We start from the raw sequence: 18,370 nt of genomic DNA, 5'->3' as shown, positions 1-18,370 counted from the left end.
ATGTGGGCAAATTTCCTCAAAAGTGTGAATTAAGATGTGTTTACTTTCTCTCAGATTGTGGCTCCTGAATAAAAAGGCTCTGAATAGGAACTATAATCTTAAGCATTTCATAAAATCATCCAGGACAGTGATTAAAATCATGTTTTAGAATAAATTGCAATTAGCCTGATTTTTAAGATTATTTTAGTAAAACAGAGAGGATTGAAGGAAAAAGGGTGTTTACATCCCATCTGTCTTTATGGTTCAACTTTATGGTCAGCTTCTAGAAACTTGGGGCAAATCCAGACTTTCTAAATAAGGATGAGCTGCCTAAGCAAGCCTAAGGCTATGGACCCAATTCCAGTCTTTGAGGCAAAACAATTTTGTGAAGGGAGTGAGTGACCTGTAGACCATGTTTTTGGAGAGGGCTTGAGATGTAATCATGTATAAATGCCTCTGGTTAACGTAACTGAGTTGGTTTGTTTTTTTTTTTTAAAGATTTTTTTGAAGAGGTAATATATAAGAAGAGTATAATATTAAAAAGATATAATAAGTGAAAGTAAATCTCTTCCCAGTTTTGTGTCCAAGTAACTAGTTTTCCCACCCAAAGGCAACTAGTTACTAGTTTCATGTTATTTATCTGGAAATACTTTATTTATATATAAGACCAGAAATACAGTCTTCATTTAAACAGGATGGTGGCTTTAAAATGCAATATCAGAATCACGGTTTCAGAAACCCTTTACTTCAGAACACATTTAACACTGTCCACAGTCCTTTCTTCCTCCCTATCCTCCCCTTCACTCCCCATACCTGCTCTGCCTGCTCTGGTGGGGATGGGGTTGTTGTGCTTTTGCCCTGGGGATGTTTTATTTGTACTTATGAAAAGGGGCATTTAAATTGAGGGTACTGTATATTTATTTTAGTAACACTATTGCTAAAATATCCTGAAGTTTACTGAAAGAAGCCAGACTATATTTCCATGATTCATGATTGTGTTCAGCTTTCAGAAGGTACCTAAGAGGTGAAGAAGTCACTTGGACCACAATCTCTCAGACAAGTCACCGGCAAGTTCTGATAGGCCAATACGGAAAGATTCACCCATCTTCTGGCTTGCTGCCCTCTGAGGCAACATGCTTTTCATGAGTGGATTCTTTGGAAAAATTACTGGTTTTTAATAGCTTTTTGGATTTTTCCATCTGTAATTTGAGGCCAGTAGGAGGTGATGTTGCGTGCTGCATCAAGCTGTAGGGAAACCATTTAGGAGGATGGGATCACTCGTTGCTCCTTGGTCCATGTCTACCATCTCCCCTGCTTGTGGACATGCTGGCCCTTTGGACACTGGGTTCCTCCCTAACTGGATGCTCAGTCACTGTGCCTGAATTCACTTCTATTTATCCTCGAATGTATTTCTCTGGAATAGCTTTTTTTTTTTTTTTTTTTTTTTTTTTTTTAATTTTCCTCTTGGAGTTAAAGGTTGTTGCTGGAAGCCTGGATACCAACTTCTCTTTTTCACCCTTTTACATAGTTACCTTTTCTCCTAACTAACATGTTCAAATACATTAATCAAAATGTCACTCTCTCTCCCTTACTCAGAGGGGAAGTCGGTTAGGTAACCATTTAAAAAGTTTTTGAGTGATCTCCTAAAATACTAAGTCACATTTGAAGATAAAAAGTCCCACTCAATATGGAACATTCCTATGCACTAAGGGGCAGAGAGCCTCACCCATGTCCTGCTGAGGGAGCCTGCTGGCTTCTATCAGGAGCAGACAACTGGTTCTGTCCAGAACTGTGGTGATCAACCTGTGTGTGTGGCTTTGACATGATGATCTGTGGAAATTCCTCAGCTTTGCACTTCTGTAACACCACTCTGCAGGGTTTTGGTGATCATATTCATAAAATCTACTTTTGTACAATTCATAAGAAGTTTTATCTTGTAGTTCCGTGTATTCTGAATTGTGTGTGTTGGAGATTTTTTGTTACACTAAGAAATAAAATAATGCCCCACATAGATCAGTTAGCAAAACTGTCCTGGTCATCAATATCCTCCAAGAGAAGTAAGCAATTGATTTTCCTTGGTCTCAGAGTCTATTGCCTAGCTGACTATTAAAACCTTAGAAAAAGAGCAGATAGCATCCTCTAACCTGAGAGAGAGTTAGGAGAAGATATATTATAAAAATGCACTTCTCTCTATTAAAAAATGTCATGTTCACGCACTAACCATCTATTTGATTTATGAGGTGCTGCTGCAGGCAGATTCACAGGATGCAGGTTCTCTGGCATTTAGAGTGTGATACTAATGAGCTCCTACCCACAGAATCCAATTGCGCATATCACACACTCTATGGAGCTTTGTGCTGCTTTGACAGTCTTTGTGCATGTGGCTTCACTTCGTTCTCATAGAACATGTGCTGTTGGATCATGGAAGAAAGCCAGTGGAGAGTGAGGTCTGCTCAGCTTCATGCAGTTATGAACTGTCCCCATAATCAAGATCTTGTGTTAGTGTTCAGGAAAGTCATTTGAAGGAATGTTCTCTGGAGGCAAAATCACAGTGAAGCTAGAATTCTTGCTGTTCCTCACACTCAGCATGATCACTGCTGCCTCCCTGCTCTCTCCTGGCTCTCTGATCTTACTTTTCTCATTCCTGGGACCTCTTTGTTCCATGACACCTTCTGACTCCACCATGGCCTCCTAATCTCCCAGGTCTCTGTTTTCTTCCTCCTGCTGCTCTTTGTCTGCTGTGTTTTGTCATGCCCAGAACTGTCATCCCAGCAGCTGCACTGTAGACACCTGCTGGATTTGTCTGGCACAGTGCTGGGCATATATTTTGGTGGGGACATAGTAAAACATCTTTTGGTTGATGATGCTAACTGAATTATGAATTAGTTATTGGATTGTGGTTAATGTACTTAATAGATTGAATATTTTACCTCATGATGGAACTTTTCTTATTATTTTATCTTTTTCTTAAACAAGCTAACCAGTCCTTTTGGGTACTGTCTGGAAAGTCAGTGAAAATTAACTTCCTAGAGAAAATATAGAGAGTAGCTCCACTTTCATGATCTTGGTAATTCATTTGAAAAAGGGATTCCTTGCTATAGCTCAGGACTCTCTCTGGGGCCTGGCCACTGGCATCATTGCCAATATAGAATGACACCTTGGGAAAAATGTATCTGGCCATGACACTTCCGAGACTCATATGCTCTGTATGTTGAGAAATTCTGGTGATTGTAGGTTTTATATTTAACACATTTTGTCTTCTTGCTCATTGATATTGTAATTACTTTCCAAAGACCATAATTGGTATTTGTAATGATTTTTGTCAAGCTTAAATTAACAGAATGCCATGAAGTGTATGTGTGTATATGTATGTGTATATATATATATATATATATATATATATATATATATATACACACACACACACACACACACAAACATATACACATATGTACATATGCCTACGTGGGTGTATGTATATATGTATGTATGTAGTTCTCAAATTTGATCTCTAATGTCAGCACTCAAATCATTTGGAAAATTAAAATAATACAGATTCCCATAGGCTCTACTGTGGTATACTTTTGTACTTTTTTTTTTTTTTACTTTTTTCTTTATTTCTATTGACAGTGACAGTCTGTCTGTATTGTAGAGGTTAGGACCTTGGGCAGATTGGGTTTTAGTCCCCACTGTCATTTCTTGTTTGACCTACAGCAAACCCCAATTCCTCATCTCTAACACATTGACAGGAATTTCTGCCTCCCAAGCATGACATGATGGTTAAATAATAGCATGAACATGAGACATAACCCTGTTTGGCAAATTGTGGAGTCTCTTAATAAATGTAGCTAGTTTTATTCTTATCTCCGCACGGTTTGGGTATGTGGTTTTTATGCATCATTTTTCTGATATGTTTGAGCTATTCTTCAGATGTTTCAGAAGAGCATACAAAATCAAGCAGGGATTGGTATAATCTGGTATAATCTGTTGTCTCTGATTGGAAAAGAAGGGATTGTTCACAGAGTCAAGAGTGACATTGCCTGAGAGGAGAATGATGGGTTTCCTCAGTGGATTCCTACATGACTTCTTTCATTGTTTAAATGACTGTCCCTTCCCCTTTACTTTTCAGCGGAGATAAAAATCTGTTTTAAATACTACCATGGCATTAGTGGAGCCCTGCGAGCCACGACCCCCTGCATCACCGTGAAGAACCCAGCTGTGATGGTGAGTGCCCCTCTCTGCCAGCTTCCTCATGAGGTGCATGCAGGGATACGATTTCTATTTTTGCCTCTGCATCCCTGACAGGGTTACTATGAACAAGGAAAAAGGAAATGCATAACAGCGTGGGCACTGTTTTAGAAAAGGAAATAGCTTACAAGGTTGGCATACCTGAATCTGTAATATAAATCAGTGGGAAAACATGCTGTGTATTGGCAGCTCCGCAGGGAACCCTCTCATGAGGCACAGTGGCTAGTGTCCCATCACAAAAAGGTTTTAAACTTGGTTTGGGTGGCTGATTGGTAGGAAATGTTGGTATTGCATCTTAGGTGAATTTAATTTACATGAATTCAGGGAGTAAAAGAGAAAATGTAACCATATAAATAGTGGGTGATTTTACCTGCCAACCCAAAGATCAAAGTGCTGGATTCCATTCAATGCTGAGTTGGGGTGTAGTGCCTAAAGATACTGTTTATATTTTTTTAGGAAAATGTGGCCACTTGTTAGAAGCCAACTTCTTTATCAGGCCCTCAACTGAAGAAACAGATAATCTAATTTACTTTTGGAGGAAACTGGTTGTGTTGGACATTTAAAAGAAACTTGTCTGTTCTTGGAATGAAACTTTCCTAACAACTTCGTGATTTTTTCATTCAATACACCAACTTTAAAACTCTAGCATTCTTGTAATGAATGGGTCCATTGTATATGATGATTGGATTATGGTTTGAGGTGATTTTTAGGGCCCAAGATATGTAAAAACCTTGCAGCTTTTATTAGTCATTAATAAAAACTAGGTCATGAATATAACAAAAAATGTTGACTTTTGTACTGTAGGATCTTACAAAATTGTGTGTGTGGGTATCCATGAGTATATACATTTATAGATGGTTGCACTTTTGGAAATAGACAAGTGACTAGGTGGAGTTCCTATAATTCAGAAAGCAATCTCTGAAGATGGCATTCTGAAATCTTCCAAACCTGCCATGCACTGTCTTAGGTAGTGTCTGTGCCTCTGAATTGAGTAGTTTTTTCTTTTTATTTATATCCACTGGGTGCCTGCTAACTGCCAGGTACTAGGGATGAAATGATAAGAACAACACAGCTGTGGCTCTTATTGGTCTGGTGAAGGACAGCAATATCAATCAAATTACATTGTATTTATTTGAGTGATACTTCTTTAAGGAGAATCATATTAGTAGGAAGGCTTCTCTGAAGAAGATGTGATGAGAGACAATCTGAAGGGTGAATAGAAGTTATTTAGGATGAAGAGCATTTCAGGCTGAGGGGACAGTGTGTGAAAATACTTCAACACTCAGAGGATGGGGGATAGGAAAAGGAAAGAAAGTGGTGGAATGAATCCAAAATAATTTTTCTATGTACTTATATTAATACACCATAGTGAACCCCACCATCATGTATAAGAATGGGGTGCTAACTAGAATAAGATATGTTCCATGCTTATATAATTATATCAAAATGAATTTTATTATCATTATAACTGAAAAGATCCAACAAAAAAATAACACAATAGAAAATGAACAAATAAATAAATAAGACCATCTTTGAGTCCCCATTGTAGAAAACCTAGTGTAGAATATAAAAGAATAACCCACATTACTTTTTAAGACTGCAAAGGTCACACAAGAATAGCAATTGTTGACTAACAGAATCTGCCATGTCACAGAGTAAGCTCTGGAATGGACTTTGCTCCAGTTAATATTCTAAAAAGAGAAGGTACAAAACTAGAAGAGTGGGCAGGTTATAATAAAACCTTTGACCATTTATTGCTTATGAAATTAGACAATAACTACTAATGCTAATAAACATTTTCTGGAGTCAGAGTTTTTAGACTTGAGCAATTTTGATGCCCAGATATCACAGGAGGCAGTGGGAGTTTATAGCTGACTGAACATTGATTTCATTCCATCGATTTTGCATTTAGATCACTTTGTTAAAGCCTAAGGATAGTTTGGAGATAATTAATTTGCTGCAAACAGATTTTAGAGCACTTTAAGAGCTTCATAGATGCAGCACTGGCAATCATAAAGGAATATTTTGGTTCAAAGACAGACTAAGAATTGTTGGTCAATAGATTTCTGACTAAGCTTGAAACACTTGGGTCTGTATCCAGAATTTAAGTGTTGTCTCATAGAGAAACATGATGGTCCCCTAAGTATATGATGTGTATTCATTATTATGACTGATTAAGAACATTGATATTCAAAAAATTTACCTTGTATGATTATACCATGTCCAGATGCAAAGGCTAGACCTGGAAGAAATAACTCCCTAGGGATGGAAATGTGCTACCATCCTAATCATATGGTCTCTTTTTTCACATGTCCTTTTGCAATGAATCAGGATTTAAAAAAAAATTGTCTTCACTGTCATTTGTATTTTGATGCTATTGGTTTTGAGAATACTCATTGGTATGTGTTTCAGTCACTTGGAACAGGAAATCCTTTGGCTGAAGGGGCAGATTAAGGCCACCATCACTCACTACCACATATTGTCTCAACACTTGGTTGACAGTGTGGCTTCTGGTTTTCCTGGAATGAATCTGTGTAATGAGTTTATTTTAAAACCTCTCTAAATGCTGAGTACAAATGTGTTTATTACCACTAATGTCCCTGTATTAATGGTAATGTTTGGTCTTTCCTGGCTTTCTTAGAATGAATAATAAAATTGAATTCTTTATTATTATTATTTCAGATGTGCATTTTAAAATCCAAGAGAGGGCAGGTGGGACACTATTTTTCTATGAATTCTTTGAGAATTGTTTCAGAGTAGTGTATTGCCAGCTGGTGAATTACTTTTTTAAATTAGAATTAAAGGACTTTTTCTTTTGTTCCTATTAGCTTTTTATAATATTTAATTCATTTTAAATGAAGATAGGCTATGAATCTTTTCAAGTAACTCACTTAGCACGAGTACCTATAGCAGATAGAGGTGTCATGTTCCTGGAATGACACATTTGACTGAACAGTGTGGTCCATTTGAAGTGAGGCCCTGGTTTTTCAGGTCTGCCTGCACCCAGGCATAGAACAAGGGGAAGGTTGCTGCATATTTTGTCTTTCGGGTGGTCTGCACTACTTCCCAGAAGTCTAGAGTCATGAGTCATGATAGCAGGATGCAATAGTCAGAGTGGTCAGTTGTCTGGCTAGCTTACTCTGCTTCTGCCCCAGTTAACCTGGGAATGATGACTCAAATGGACAAAACAATTTAAGAAACCACACATATTTGCTGAGCACCAAATCTATGATCATCAAGGATTTGGTTCTATAGACGAAATGAAATAAAGATACCTGGATGGTACCCTGGTATGTTGCAGATGACATGTGAAACAACCAGGAAGCAATTAAGAATCACACAAAATAGTCTTAACTAGTGTATAGGAATTACAGAGAAGACAGTAGAAATTTGCATTTTGAAATTTGACACATATTTGGAATTTCTTAACTTTGCTTGGATTAGTGCAGGTTTTTAATCTCCTGATGATGTCTGATTTCTTTAAAGGAATATGGGACATTCAGCAAAAATAAGACAGAGCATTAAAACCAGCCCTGGACAGTAGTTAAAATGGTAAAAGCAGATTTTAATCAGGAACTAGTACAATAGGGAAAAGAGACCTTAAGAATTGGCACAATTACAAATATAACAAACGGAAGTGAGGGGAGCAGAGTGGGGGACATGAGGTCCATGGATGAAAAGTTACTAAATGGGTAAATAAAAGATAAATAAAGGATAGGGTGATTCTTGCTAAACTGAATAACAAAATTCTTACTGAAGGCAGACCAGGGTGGTCAGATATCACCTGGCAAGGGGAGGATGAAGAATTTGGTCTGATATTAAAAGTGATCAGATATGGAGAATGGGGATTCTCTGTATACTGAAAGCATCATTTAAAAAAAAAAAAACTCAGCTCTACAAAGATGGAAATGGGAGCCCAAGATCAGCACCAGTTTAAGCAGAGGGCTCAAGGGAGCTTGATTAAAGTTTGGTCAAGAAAAGAATCTTGGTCAGAGGGTTTAATCCAAACTTCAGAATTAAAGTGTAATTTCCACTCTCCAATGATTCAGAATATATTCTGCCTTCTGTCTCTTCCAGTGTTATGAACTTCTTTATCAGAGTATCATGAAGGTCTTCCAGTGTACCAGAATTGTGCATAAATTGAGAAAGGCCTAAATTTGCAATGGGGTCTTTAAATGATTGGTTTCATGTGAAATATAATTTACTTGGAAGATTTTAGGAAAAAATATATCAGTACAATAGCACCACAAGTTCCTATTATTGTTCTTTATAACAGCATGTGCCATGTACTTACAGCACAATAGAATAGAAGCTTAGAAAGGAGGTAGGACACCCCTATGGAAACTCACATATTTTTCAAGAGAGGATGACTGTATGTGTGGATGAGTCTGATATAAATCAACTATTTAGTTTCTTCTAGGTTTTCATAATAAGTCTGAAGGAATTTGATGTTTAGTGTTTAACTTAAGGAAGTGTTAAATAATAATGTTGTTAGTAAGTGTAAGTGCATTTACTTCATGTCAACTATATTCTCATTAAAGGAGAAAAGGATATAAGATAGGCTGATTCATATTCATAAAGGATTTCAAAACTCGTTATTTGAATTTGGGGGTAAGATCAAATTTGAATATGAACCTTTGTTTGGCTTCAAGAATCTATATTTCTTTGTTCCAAGATTTGGAAATTTACAGATAAGCTGCAATGTGTTTTGATACAAAAATCATTGTATTTGCAAACATATGCAGTTCCTGGGGAAGATAAGGTAGCATAATACCTGTGTTGACACTTCAAATACTTTTTTTTTCTCCTCAGATGGGGGCAGAGGGCATGGAAGGAGGTGCTTCAGGAAATCTGCATTCTCGGAAGCTGGTCAGCTTTACCTTGTCAGGTAAGGATGTCTTTAATTGTGGCATCTAGTTTGAAAGTGTCTGATTTCAAGGTAGGGATAGTTCAAAGGTAGGGATAGTTCCTTCTTTCTGCACAATCCCATAAATAACATGTGAATTTATTGTTTTGGAATTTTTTGGTCATACTTTTAGGAATTCAAGTATACCTTTTTCCCTGATGAAATTACATCATTAATATAAATTCATAAATTATTTCTTCTACAAAGTTTTCTGATGATTAAAGGACTATATGTGTAGTTACTAAAACTGTAACACAACGTGCTAATTCCACTGAGGAGTTTTGATTATTTTGAACAATTATGCTTACTTCAGTTAGAGAAAGTAAAATTTTAAAGACTTGGTATACTTTTTTTTTAAAAAAAGTCAAGGTATACTTCTTTCTGTGCAGGAATATACATAAAAATTGGAAAGTGAATAAAACAAGCTTTTGTTTGTTTTCTTGTTAGTTAAATATTCTGGCTGCTTGTGTGTTTCTCATACAGTTGATGTACTGCTCTTCTCTCTGAGCTATGAATTTGGACCCTTTTTCAGTCTGTGCCTTTGGTTCAGCTGAAGCCAGTGATTTAAAAAAAAAAAAAAGAATAATCTAAGTTTACTACCAAAGGGATTGTTTTTTTGCCAAAACATCAGTTTATACAAACTGAAAATTTTTGCATGAAAAATGTACATATCTATCTATGTATGTACTGCAATGTAGAAAAGGTGAGATGTATTTCATGCATAGGTCATTGTCAGAGAAGTTTGAAAGCCACTGATTTAAAAAAAAAATGAACTGGTAGCTTTAAAGTCAAGGATACACCAAGATCAGTATTTGAATTGGACTTTTAAAACAGACGACTGTGTGACAACAAAGTCTAACTGATGTCTGTCACAGTAAGATGTTTTGTTTCATTGCTCTGTGATGTAGTGCTTCTGAAATTTAAATTAGACCCACTTTTCCTGACTGCAGAAAAAAATGTTGTGAGTGAAAACAGACGTTCTCAAAAGTGAGATCTTAAAATCAGACTCTTCCACAAGGCACAATTGTCACAAATGACTGAAGCATGCACATCTGTTCATTGCTGGTTCACATCCCTCCCAGCAGCTACATTTGCTTTTTCATAGCCCTTCCCCCCCTCCTTTGAGGCTGTTGCATGTGAAAACCTTTTTTGCTTTGGTTCTCTGGTAAATCTCACAAGTTTATACTTCAAATATAATGTAATACAACATGCTAATTGAACTGGCAGGTTATGGTCCAAATCTGGCCACTAATTATAGTTTTCTTTTTTCTTTTTTTTTTTTTTTAACTGAAAATTGAACCCAGTGGCTCTTTGTTATTGCACTATATACCCAGTCCTTTTTGGTTTTAATTTTTCCATTTTGTGACAGAGTCTTGCTAAGTTGCTGAGGCTGGACTTGAACTTGTGATCCTCCTGCCTCAGCCTATTAAATAATTTTGTTTGGAACCCGTAGGATTTAAACAACATCTAGGTTTTTAGAAAGACAGCTAAAATCCTGTTGTACTACTCTCCTACCCCTATTTCCTGTTTTCTGAAAACATCTTGGTTGTTTAGAACTTCGTAGTCCTGAGAGGCTGCAGGTACTGAAATTCCTTGTTATAGTAGTGAACAATTATCTAACCCCAATAGCTCAGAAAATTTAAAGTTCAGACATACCATGGTTTCTTTTGTACAACATGAAATTTCGCTCTATACCCAATGGGTTTCTTAGTTTACAGTTATTGCCTCATGTTTTCAATTGTTACCATTCTAAATATAACACTCACTATGATTTTAACTCTAGAGGGCATGCTATTAACTCACCATGGGAGAATGATCATCTGGAAGGTTAAAATTCTTAGAGCATTTCCTGAAAAGTAGAAAAATAAATTTCAGGGCACAGCCAAATGCTTCTTTTAATACTTCTTCTAGCATCCCACCTCTCTTCACATGGAGGCTGGTTACCTAACATCTGTTTTTGTTTCCAACCATAGAGTCAGACATTTGCAGATACACAGAAGTGGGTAAAAATCATAGGAGATGAAAGCAATTCCATAAGGTTAATTCTAGAAGCTTAATCTGGTTGTAACATATTGACTGTGGATGCTAATTTTTATCTGAGCATTGAAGCACTGTACAATGGTTGCCTACAAATATTCTACTCTTGATTATCTAAGGATAAGTAGGAATACAAATAATTGAACTCTACAACTAAAATAAAAATTGTGCTTGAATTAATATTTTAAATCTCATCCAAATAAGGCTGTAACTAGGGTATTTAACATGTCATACCTTTGTGACTTTAAGTCCTTCTTTGGCCTATTATGTGGTGTGGATATGAACAATAAAACATACACAAGAAAAAAGCAAGAAGCAAGAGCACAAGTGAAATGGATAAAGGGAACTAAATTATCAGATTAAAAATTATTGGTAGTGTATTTATTAATAAAGATGTGTTTGTACTATGTCTTGTTTCTCATTGTGGAAGATTTTAATATCAGGGTTACCTAACAGTGACATCTTTCATCCCAGTGACTTAATCTTCTGGTGAAATGCTTCTCGTTTGAAGGAACACTTTTTGCAAATGGCTTAGTTCTGCCAGACTTTGCAGCAGCCACTTCTGTCCACAGTCCTCTTCATTTATTGCAAAGAAATTCCTTGTCTGGAAGTAGATTTTAATGTCTAAAGTATATCATTCTGCCTCTGAGTCCAAGGCAAGCCTACTCAAAGGCAAGAAAATAAATGTGTAAATTGCATTTCCCTCTCAAAGCGACTTTATGCTAAATAAAATCAAGTGAAAACGTGTGGCACTATTAAACTGACAGTACAGTGCAAACGCTGCATTTCATAGTGACTGCTTAGTTTATGAAGCATCAGCAATAGGGTCTGTGAGGACAATGAGATTACAGCAGCTTTTCTGAGTGTCTGTCTAGTCCTTTCTTTGTCTCTTCCCTTTCTTGCTGGTTGTCAGGCTAAAGGTTGTATTATATTTCATGCAGTGTCATTGACACAAGGTCCTTTGGTTGAATACTTCAGTATTTGCTGATGTATTAAGCTTCCTCCTTCTCCTGCCAGTTATGTGTCACTGGGCAGTCCTCACCTGCTTTCTTCACATATGTCCAGGCCATGAGTTCTTGTGAGCCATTGGAAGCCCTCTCCAGTTTGACCTGGAGGATTCTATGATCAGCCAGCTCCAGGCCAATTCTCTTCTCCTAAGAAAGACCTTCTGTTTTCAGAAATGGATTTCCATGAGATGACCCTGGAGACCCTTTGAAAAGCCCAAGGTTTTGATGCTGTCTGAACTAGAGTGTTTAGGACCTCCCCAGACTGATCCATATAAAGTTATTTACATTCTTTTCTTCCAGAAGTTTTCATGATTGCTTAGCTCCCAGAACTACATTAATCCACTGATAATCTCAGAACTGGGGAACCAGGAGGGCCATCTTTTTTTCCTGTCATTTTTGTATCTCTTAGCCTGACTATTTTTTTTAAGTATCAGTTTCCTCACTAAACAGACTTTAGCTAGGACATTTATGCACATGACAATTTGTGAAACTAAGGTGAGTTCTAGGACATTCAAATATTTAAATTACAGACTATAGAAAAAGTATCTGTAGAATTATTTAAAATAGCAGGGAAGACCCACCTCTATGAATCATTTCTGGTCTACTCTTTCCACCTAATATTCTTCACACTTATGAAACATATATAGCATTTTAAACATGGCAACCATGAATGTGTACTCTGAAGCTTCCTCTCTAATTAAACTTAATTCAAACTCATTTCCATATGTATATAAAAGATTCATTTTTTTTCATGAAGGAAGTTGTTGTCCAAAAAACTATTTACTAAGGATTTTTCTCAAGACACTGTCTAAAACTCTGGTTGCCAAATTACTACTCTGGGAAAGGTGGTAAAGATGCACCTGCTGGCATCTAAAGGTTCCCAGGATAGGGAGAGCAGGGGTGTGAGGTGGTGGTAAAGGTTTGGCTTCAGTTTTACAACCTGTGAGGAAAACCGTCTTTGAAATTGCAGCCATAACCCACTTGTCCTCATTTGTCAAAGCAATTATAGCGTGAATAAATTTTGTTGTTGTTTTACCGAATTGTTGTGTTTAGAACCTCTTGTGTGATTAAGAGTGAATTATCTTTGAGCTGTTGTTCTAATCAGGATATGTGGATCCTTCCTTCTGCCTTTTTCTATCCCTCCCTCTTCCCTCCTCCTCCTTCTTTGTCTCTCCCTCCTTCTCTCTCTTTCTTTAAAGATCTTAGGGCAGTTGGGCTAAAGAAAGGGATGTTCTTCAATCCTGACCCTTATCTTAAGATGTCCATTCAGCCAGGGAAGAAGAGCAGTTTCCCCACCTGTGCTCACCATGGGCAGGAGAGAAGGTCTACTATCATCAGTAACACCACTAATCCTATTTGGCACCGAGAGGTAAGACGACCCTTAGGGGTCTTCTACTTGACAGAATGTCAGCCAGGTTCATTGTTTACCTTCTGAACTCTATGCACCTTGAACTATTCATGGGTGTGGGCAATATGGCTAAGATGTCTAGGGTTCTGTTGGAAAGAGGGTACAATTAGACTGAATTTTTCTATCTCATTAAAGTTGGGTCCAAGAAAGTTGAGGTATTTACTTCAGGGACACAATTTAAGGGTCTGCCAAAAGATTCAGTAATCAAAATAAATATCTTAATGAAATAAATATGTATATATTTATTTTATTTTATTTTTATTCAGTACTGAGGATTCAACCAAGAGGGACTCTACCACTGAGCTACATTCCTACCCCTTTGTTAATTTTTTATTTTGCAGCAGTGTCTTGCTAAGTTACTGAGGCTGGCCTTGAACTTTCAGTATTCCTGCCTCAACCTCGTGAGTCATTGGGATTACAGGAACATGACACCATGCCTGACTTAATAAATTATTTTTTTTTTTTTTACAAAATTAAAATCAATGCCAGAAATTTGCCATGAACAAAATTCCAAAATTTTAAATAAGAACAGGATCAGTAATTATTACTTTGAAGAACCTGAGTAAAAGTTTTATTTAATATTTTGATATTTTTGTCCTAACATGAATTCTTTTCAAATTGAAGGAACTTCTCTGTGGGCTTTGGCAAATCTTTTGTGGATTTCTAGATTTTTTGTTGCATGAGCCATTCTAAGAGTTGTCACCCAGAGTGACGGCAGATTGTGTTGATGGTATTTTAGACTTCCTCACAGCTACAGTATGCTACCCGTCATCCTAGTGCCCATATCAAGCAAAGGATTTTCTCATTAGAAATCCGGAGAGTCAGAGAATGAACAAAAAGACACCATGTGGTTACTTACAGCTTGAACAAGGCATAAACTCTTCCACCATTTCTCAGGGATCCAGCAATATGTTCTAACAATATTGTAGAGGTATTTAATTGGAGAGAGATAATGCAGTAGATCTAAAACCAATTTGAGAAGATGTGTGACACGCTCTTTGATCCTTGTCAACACAGCAAAATGTGTCTCCTGGGCAGTTGCTCTGGTTATCTGAACAGGCAAACTTCACTTGCATTCTTACACATGGTTTAAAAAACTACACATAGGATCTCTTAATAAGAAATAATACTTAGAGGCATACCCCTTAATCTAACATATTTCAAAGCCTAGAAGACAGAATTAATCTCAATATAATCTCTAGAAGGCACATAGTGAATATGGTATTGTAATAAGCAATAACTTTATTTCTAACATTTTGTATTTGCAAGTTTTCTTGAGCAGTCATCAGTGCAAGCCTGATAGGGGAGGCTATGGAATGAGATAATCATCTCTCTGTTTTGGATTAAGTAACCAAAGCTTACTGGGTATGGTGGTGCATGCCTGAAATCACAGCAGTTTGGGAGGCTGAGGCAGGGGGATTCAGAGTTCAAAGTCAGCCTCAGCAAAAATGAACAGCTACTCAGTGAGACCCTGTCTCTAAATAAAATACAAAATAGAGCTGGGGATGTGCTCAGTGGTTGAGTGCCCCTGAGTTCAACCCCTGGTACTAAAAATAAATAATCAAGCAAGCAATCAAATAAACCAAAGGTTAAAGTGTTTATGTGACTAACTACTCAAGAGGCAGAAGTGGGGCTTGCGTTCAGCTTTCTCATTCTAAGTAAGTGCTTTTTTTCCATAAAGCAGATGCCAAATTGCCTGGCCCTTGGAGAACTTTCATTGTTATGACTAAATAAACGTTGTGGTGCCTAAGCACCAAGCTGGTTGGCACTATTCACATCACTGCAGTTGTGTGGATTCCGTCAGGGAAAGAGTGACATTATTTTGGTTAGTTTTCTGGCCCTGTCTTCTATTTATTCTGATATCAGCTTTAAAAAGGAAATTTTATTTTTTATTAATTTATTTATATTAATTAGGTATATGTGTCAGCAGAATGCATTTTGATTCATTGTACACAATTGCAGTGTAACTTTTCATTTCTCTGATTGTACACAATATAGCATCACACCATGTGGGTAGTCATACATGTACCAAGGGTAATGATGTCCATCTCATCCCACCATCTTTCCTACCCCCCCACCCTCCCTCTCCTTTGCCCCATCAAAGTTTCTCCATTTTCCCCATGCCTCCTCCCTCCCATCTTAATGATAAAATGAGTAAAGCTTTTTATATTTATTTTATATACTTATCAACTCCAATTTAGATTTCCCCAATGACATTCTTAAAAAAACGAAGCCTATCTTAACTTCTTGCTTTTGTTTTCTGTCCCATAAAAAAATGACCCCATGAATAATGACAAGAGACAAATGTTTGTTCATATTTGTTGCAGTTGCAACCATTGTAGACCTAATTATGTTTTCAAACTGAGGTAGGCGGAATCCTTATATGAGGAACCTAAAGATGGGAAAGGCCAACTGTATGAAGGCATAAATTATGTAAATAAAATGCATCTGTTTAAAGAAAAAAATGACCCCATGTGTCTTTTAAACTTGGATAATAATTCCATTTAAAAACTGTTTTAATACTTTTTAGGGATATCACAGTACTCTATAGATGTTCCTACTGTAACCACTAAATGAAAGAATATTATAAACTATGTTTTGCAACTTCAAAAATCCTATGAGATTAGGAGTTTAAATGGCTATTAATAAAATATTTCAGTTCATTCTAATCCAGCACATATCAAAATACAGGATTCACAATAGCCATAGATTTTTCATATCATTACAATTTAAGAGAGATCATTTCCTACACTGTAAAGTGTTATATTTGTCCTTGTTTTGAACCAACATGTTCCCTGCTTTTGATTTCAGAAATATTCCTTTTTTGCACTTCTAACTGATGTCCTGGAAATTGAAATTAAAGACAAGTTTGCCAAGAGCCGTCCTATTATCAAACGTTTCCTGGGGAAACTAACCATTCCAGTCCAGAGGCTGCTGGAGCGACAAGCCATTGGGTAATCAGCTCTGACTTCTAGGGATCTTGTTGAGATAAGTTTGTACAGAAATGACTTGGTAGCCCTAGGACTTTTCTTACTGACAAGAAGTGATAACATAATTCTTTTAAAAATAAAAGTGGCCTTACATTTATTAAAAGTATACGGGGTCAATAGCACTTCATTATAATTATGTATATTTTTTTCTTGGCATCTATATCTTTTTCAAGATGTACGTACCATTTGTATTTCAGAATCATATTTCAGTGTTCAATTGTGTTTTTAATGTATTGAAATCTGTCTATAAAACTCTCCCTAGAGCAGAATTTAGTGTCAGAGGATACTTACTTTATCCTAATTAAGCCCATCTGGAGAAGCTATTATTTCTGAAAAATAAAAGCAACCTTGTTTGTGGCCTTTCAAAACAAGACCTAGATAAGGAGGTATAATAGTAAGCTCCTAGACATATGCATTCATTCAGGCATCAACAGAATCTTAACATGTGATCCATGCTTTTCTTTGTATGAGTTTCTAGTAAGTTGTGAGTAAAGAAATCATAGCATGTTTCCATTCTATATTATATTGAACATGGTTTTACATGGTAAGTACCAGCAGACTCTAACACATGTGCTCTGAGATGGCACTAAGAGGCATCTGGTTGTGTACCTCTTTTACTGTAGGAGAACATTTTGAACATATGGTGATGGTGGTTATGGTAGCAGCAGAAGTAACAGTAGTAATTAGGAGTCACAATAATCACCTAAGATGCTGGGAGTCCACTGTATGTCAGGGGTTAAGTATATCACACTCATTTGCTCATGTAATCTCAACAGCAATGAGAGGTATATAATGTAATAATACTAATTTCAGAGAAGACTCCTAGGCTAATAAGCAGATGGTGGAGCTGAGATTTGAGTTCGGATCCATCTGCTATAGAAAGAACCTGGTGTCTCTGAAACGTCTCAAGGACTGGCTATAATGTAATATTACTGTTACCTATGGAGAGTTGATATTTCATATTCACTCTGCTACTAATCAACTCTTTGATTTTGGCAAATCACAATTTTCTTGGTCTTTAATTTTCTCATCTGAAAATTAAAACATTTGGACCACATAATCTCTAAGGCCCCTTCAAAGCCCAAAACTCAGAGATTCTAATGGAGTCTAATCCTCCTGATGGTCAGAGGCAGTGGATTTTGTGGTTGAGCCGTCCATAGCAAGTTGGAAGATTATATGAAGTTCTAACAACCTGACTTACCTGATGAAAGCTGAGAAATCTCAATTGTTTTTAAGAATAACATTTAGAGCTTCTAGTAGATATATTTTGGAAAGCTTTTAAAATTATTTTTAGCATTTATAAAAAGTGAAAGATTATAGAGAGTGAGAATTGAGTACAGTGAATATAACATATTTATCATTTAATTTATATAATTATAATCATGTAATTTACATAATATATATGACACTTGGTGGTGTCAATTTATGTATGCCAGCAATAACAAACAAGGAAAAATAAAAGCTCATGATGGAAAATGTTATTCACTTTCTGGCTTTTGATTTACTCTTTTAAAGAATTGAACATCCAGAGAATTTCCAGTCCTGGATTCTATGTGTACTAGAAGCAAGTCCAACATGGATTCATAAAATATCAGAATCATGGATTATTTCTAAGTAGATTAAAATCACTGCAATGATACTACATATTAGCATATTAGCTGTTACATATAAATCTGATATGATTATTGTTTTCCATCAAATAATTGATACCTCTTGAAAAATGCTGTATTTGATTGATTAGGCATTGGGTAGCATGCTGTTCTTTGAAATTGTTGAACTTTTACAGGGTGCATTT

General features: G+C 36.4%; 1 protein-coding gene across 4 annotated transcripts in view; it reads left to right on the top strand.

Moving 5' to 3' along the window:
* HECW2 (HECT, C2 and WW domain containing E3 ubiquitin protein ligase 2) overlaps positions 1–18,370 on the top strand; it is a 360,484-nt gene that overhangs the window by 223,250 nt on the left and 118,864 nt on the right. For all 4 annotated transcript variants that reach the window (XM_081260931.1, XM_081260932.1, XM_081260930.1 and 1 more), the window contains 4 exons: positions 4,109–4,203; positions 9,040–9,115; positions 13,377–13,546; positions 16,397–16,539. In XM_081260931.1, coding sequence (XP_081117057.1) covers positions 4,109–4,203; positions 9,040–9,115; positions 13,377–13,546; positions 16,397–16,539 — 484 coding nt within the window. The remainder of the gene's footprint in view (positions 1–4,108; positions 4,204–9,039; positions 9,116–13,376; positions 13,547–16,396; positions 16,540–18,370) is intronic.

Source organism: Spermophilus citellus (assembly GCF_964194105.1).
Source record: "Spermophilus citellus genome assembly, chromosome: 11".
Taxonomy (NCBI): domain Eukaryota; kingdom Metazoa; phylum Chordata; class Mammalia; order Rodentia; family Sciuridae; genus Spermophilus; species Spermophilus citellus.
The sequence above is the reverse complement of the archived record's forward strand: the minus strand, read 5'-3'. Positions and strand labels throughout refer to the sequence as shown.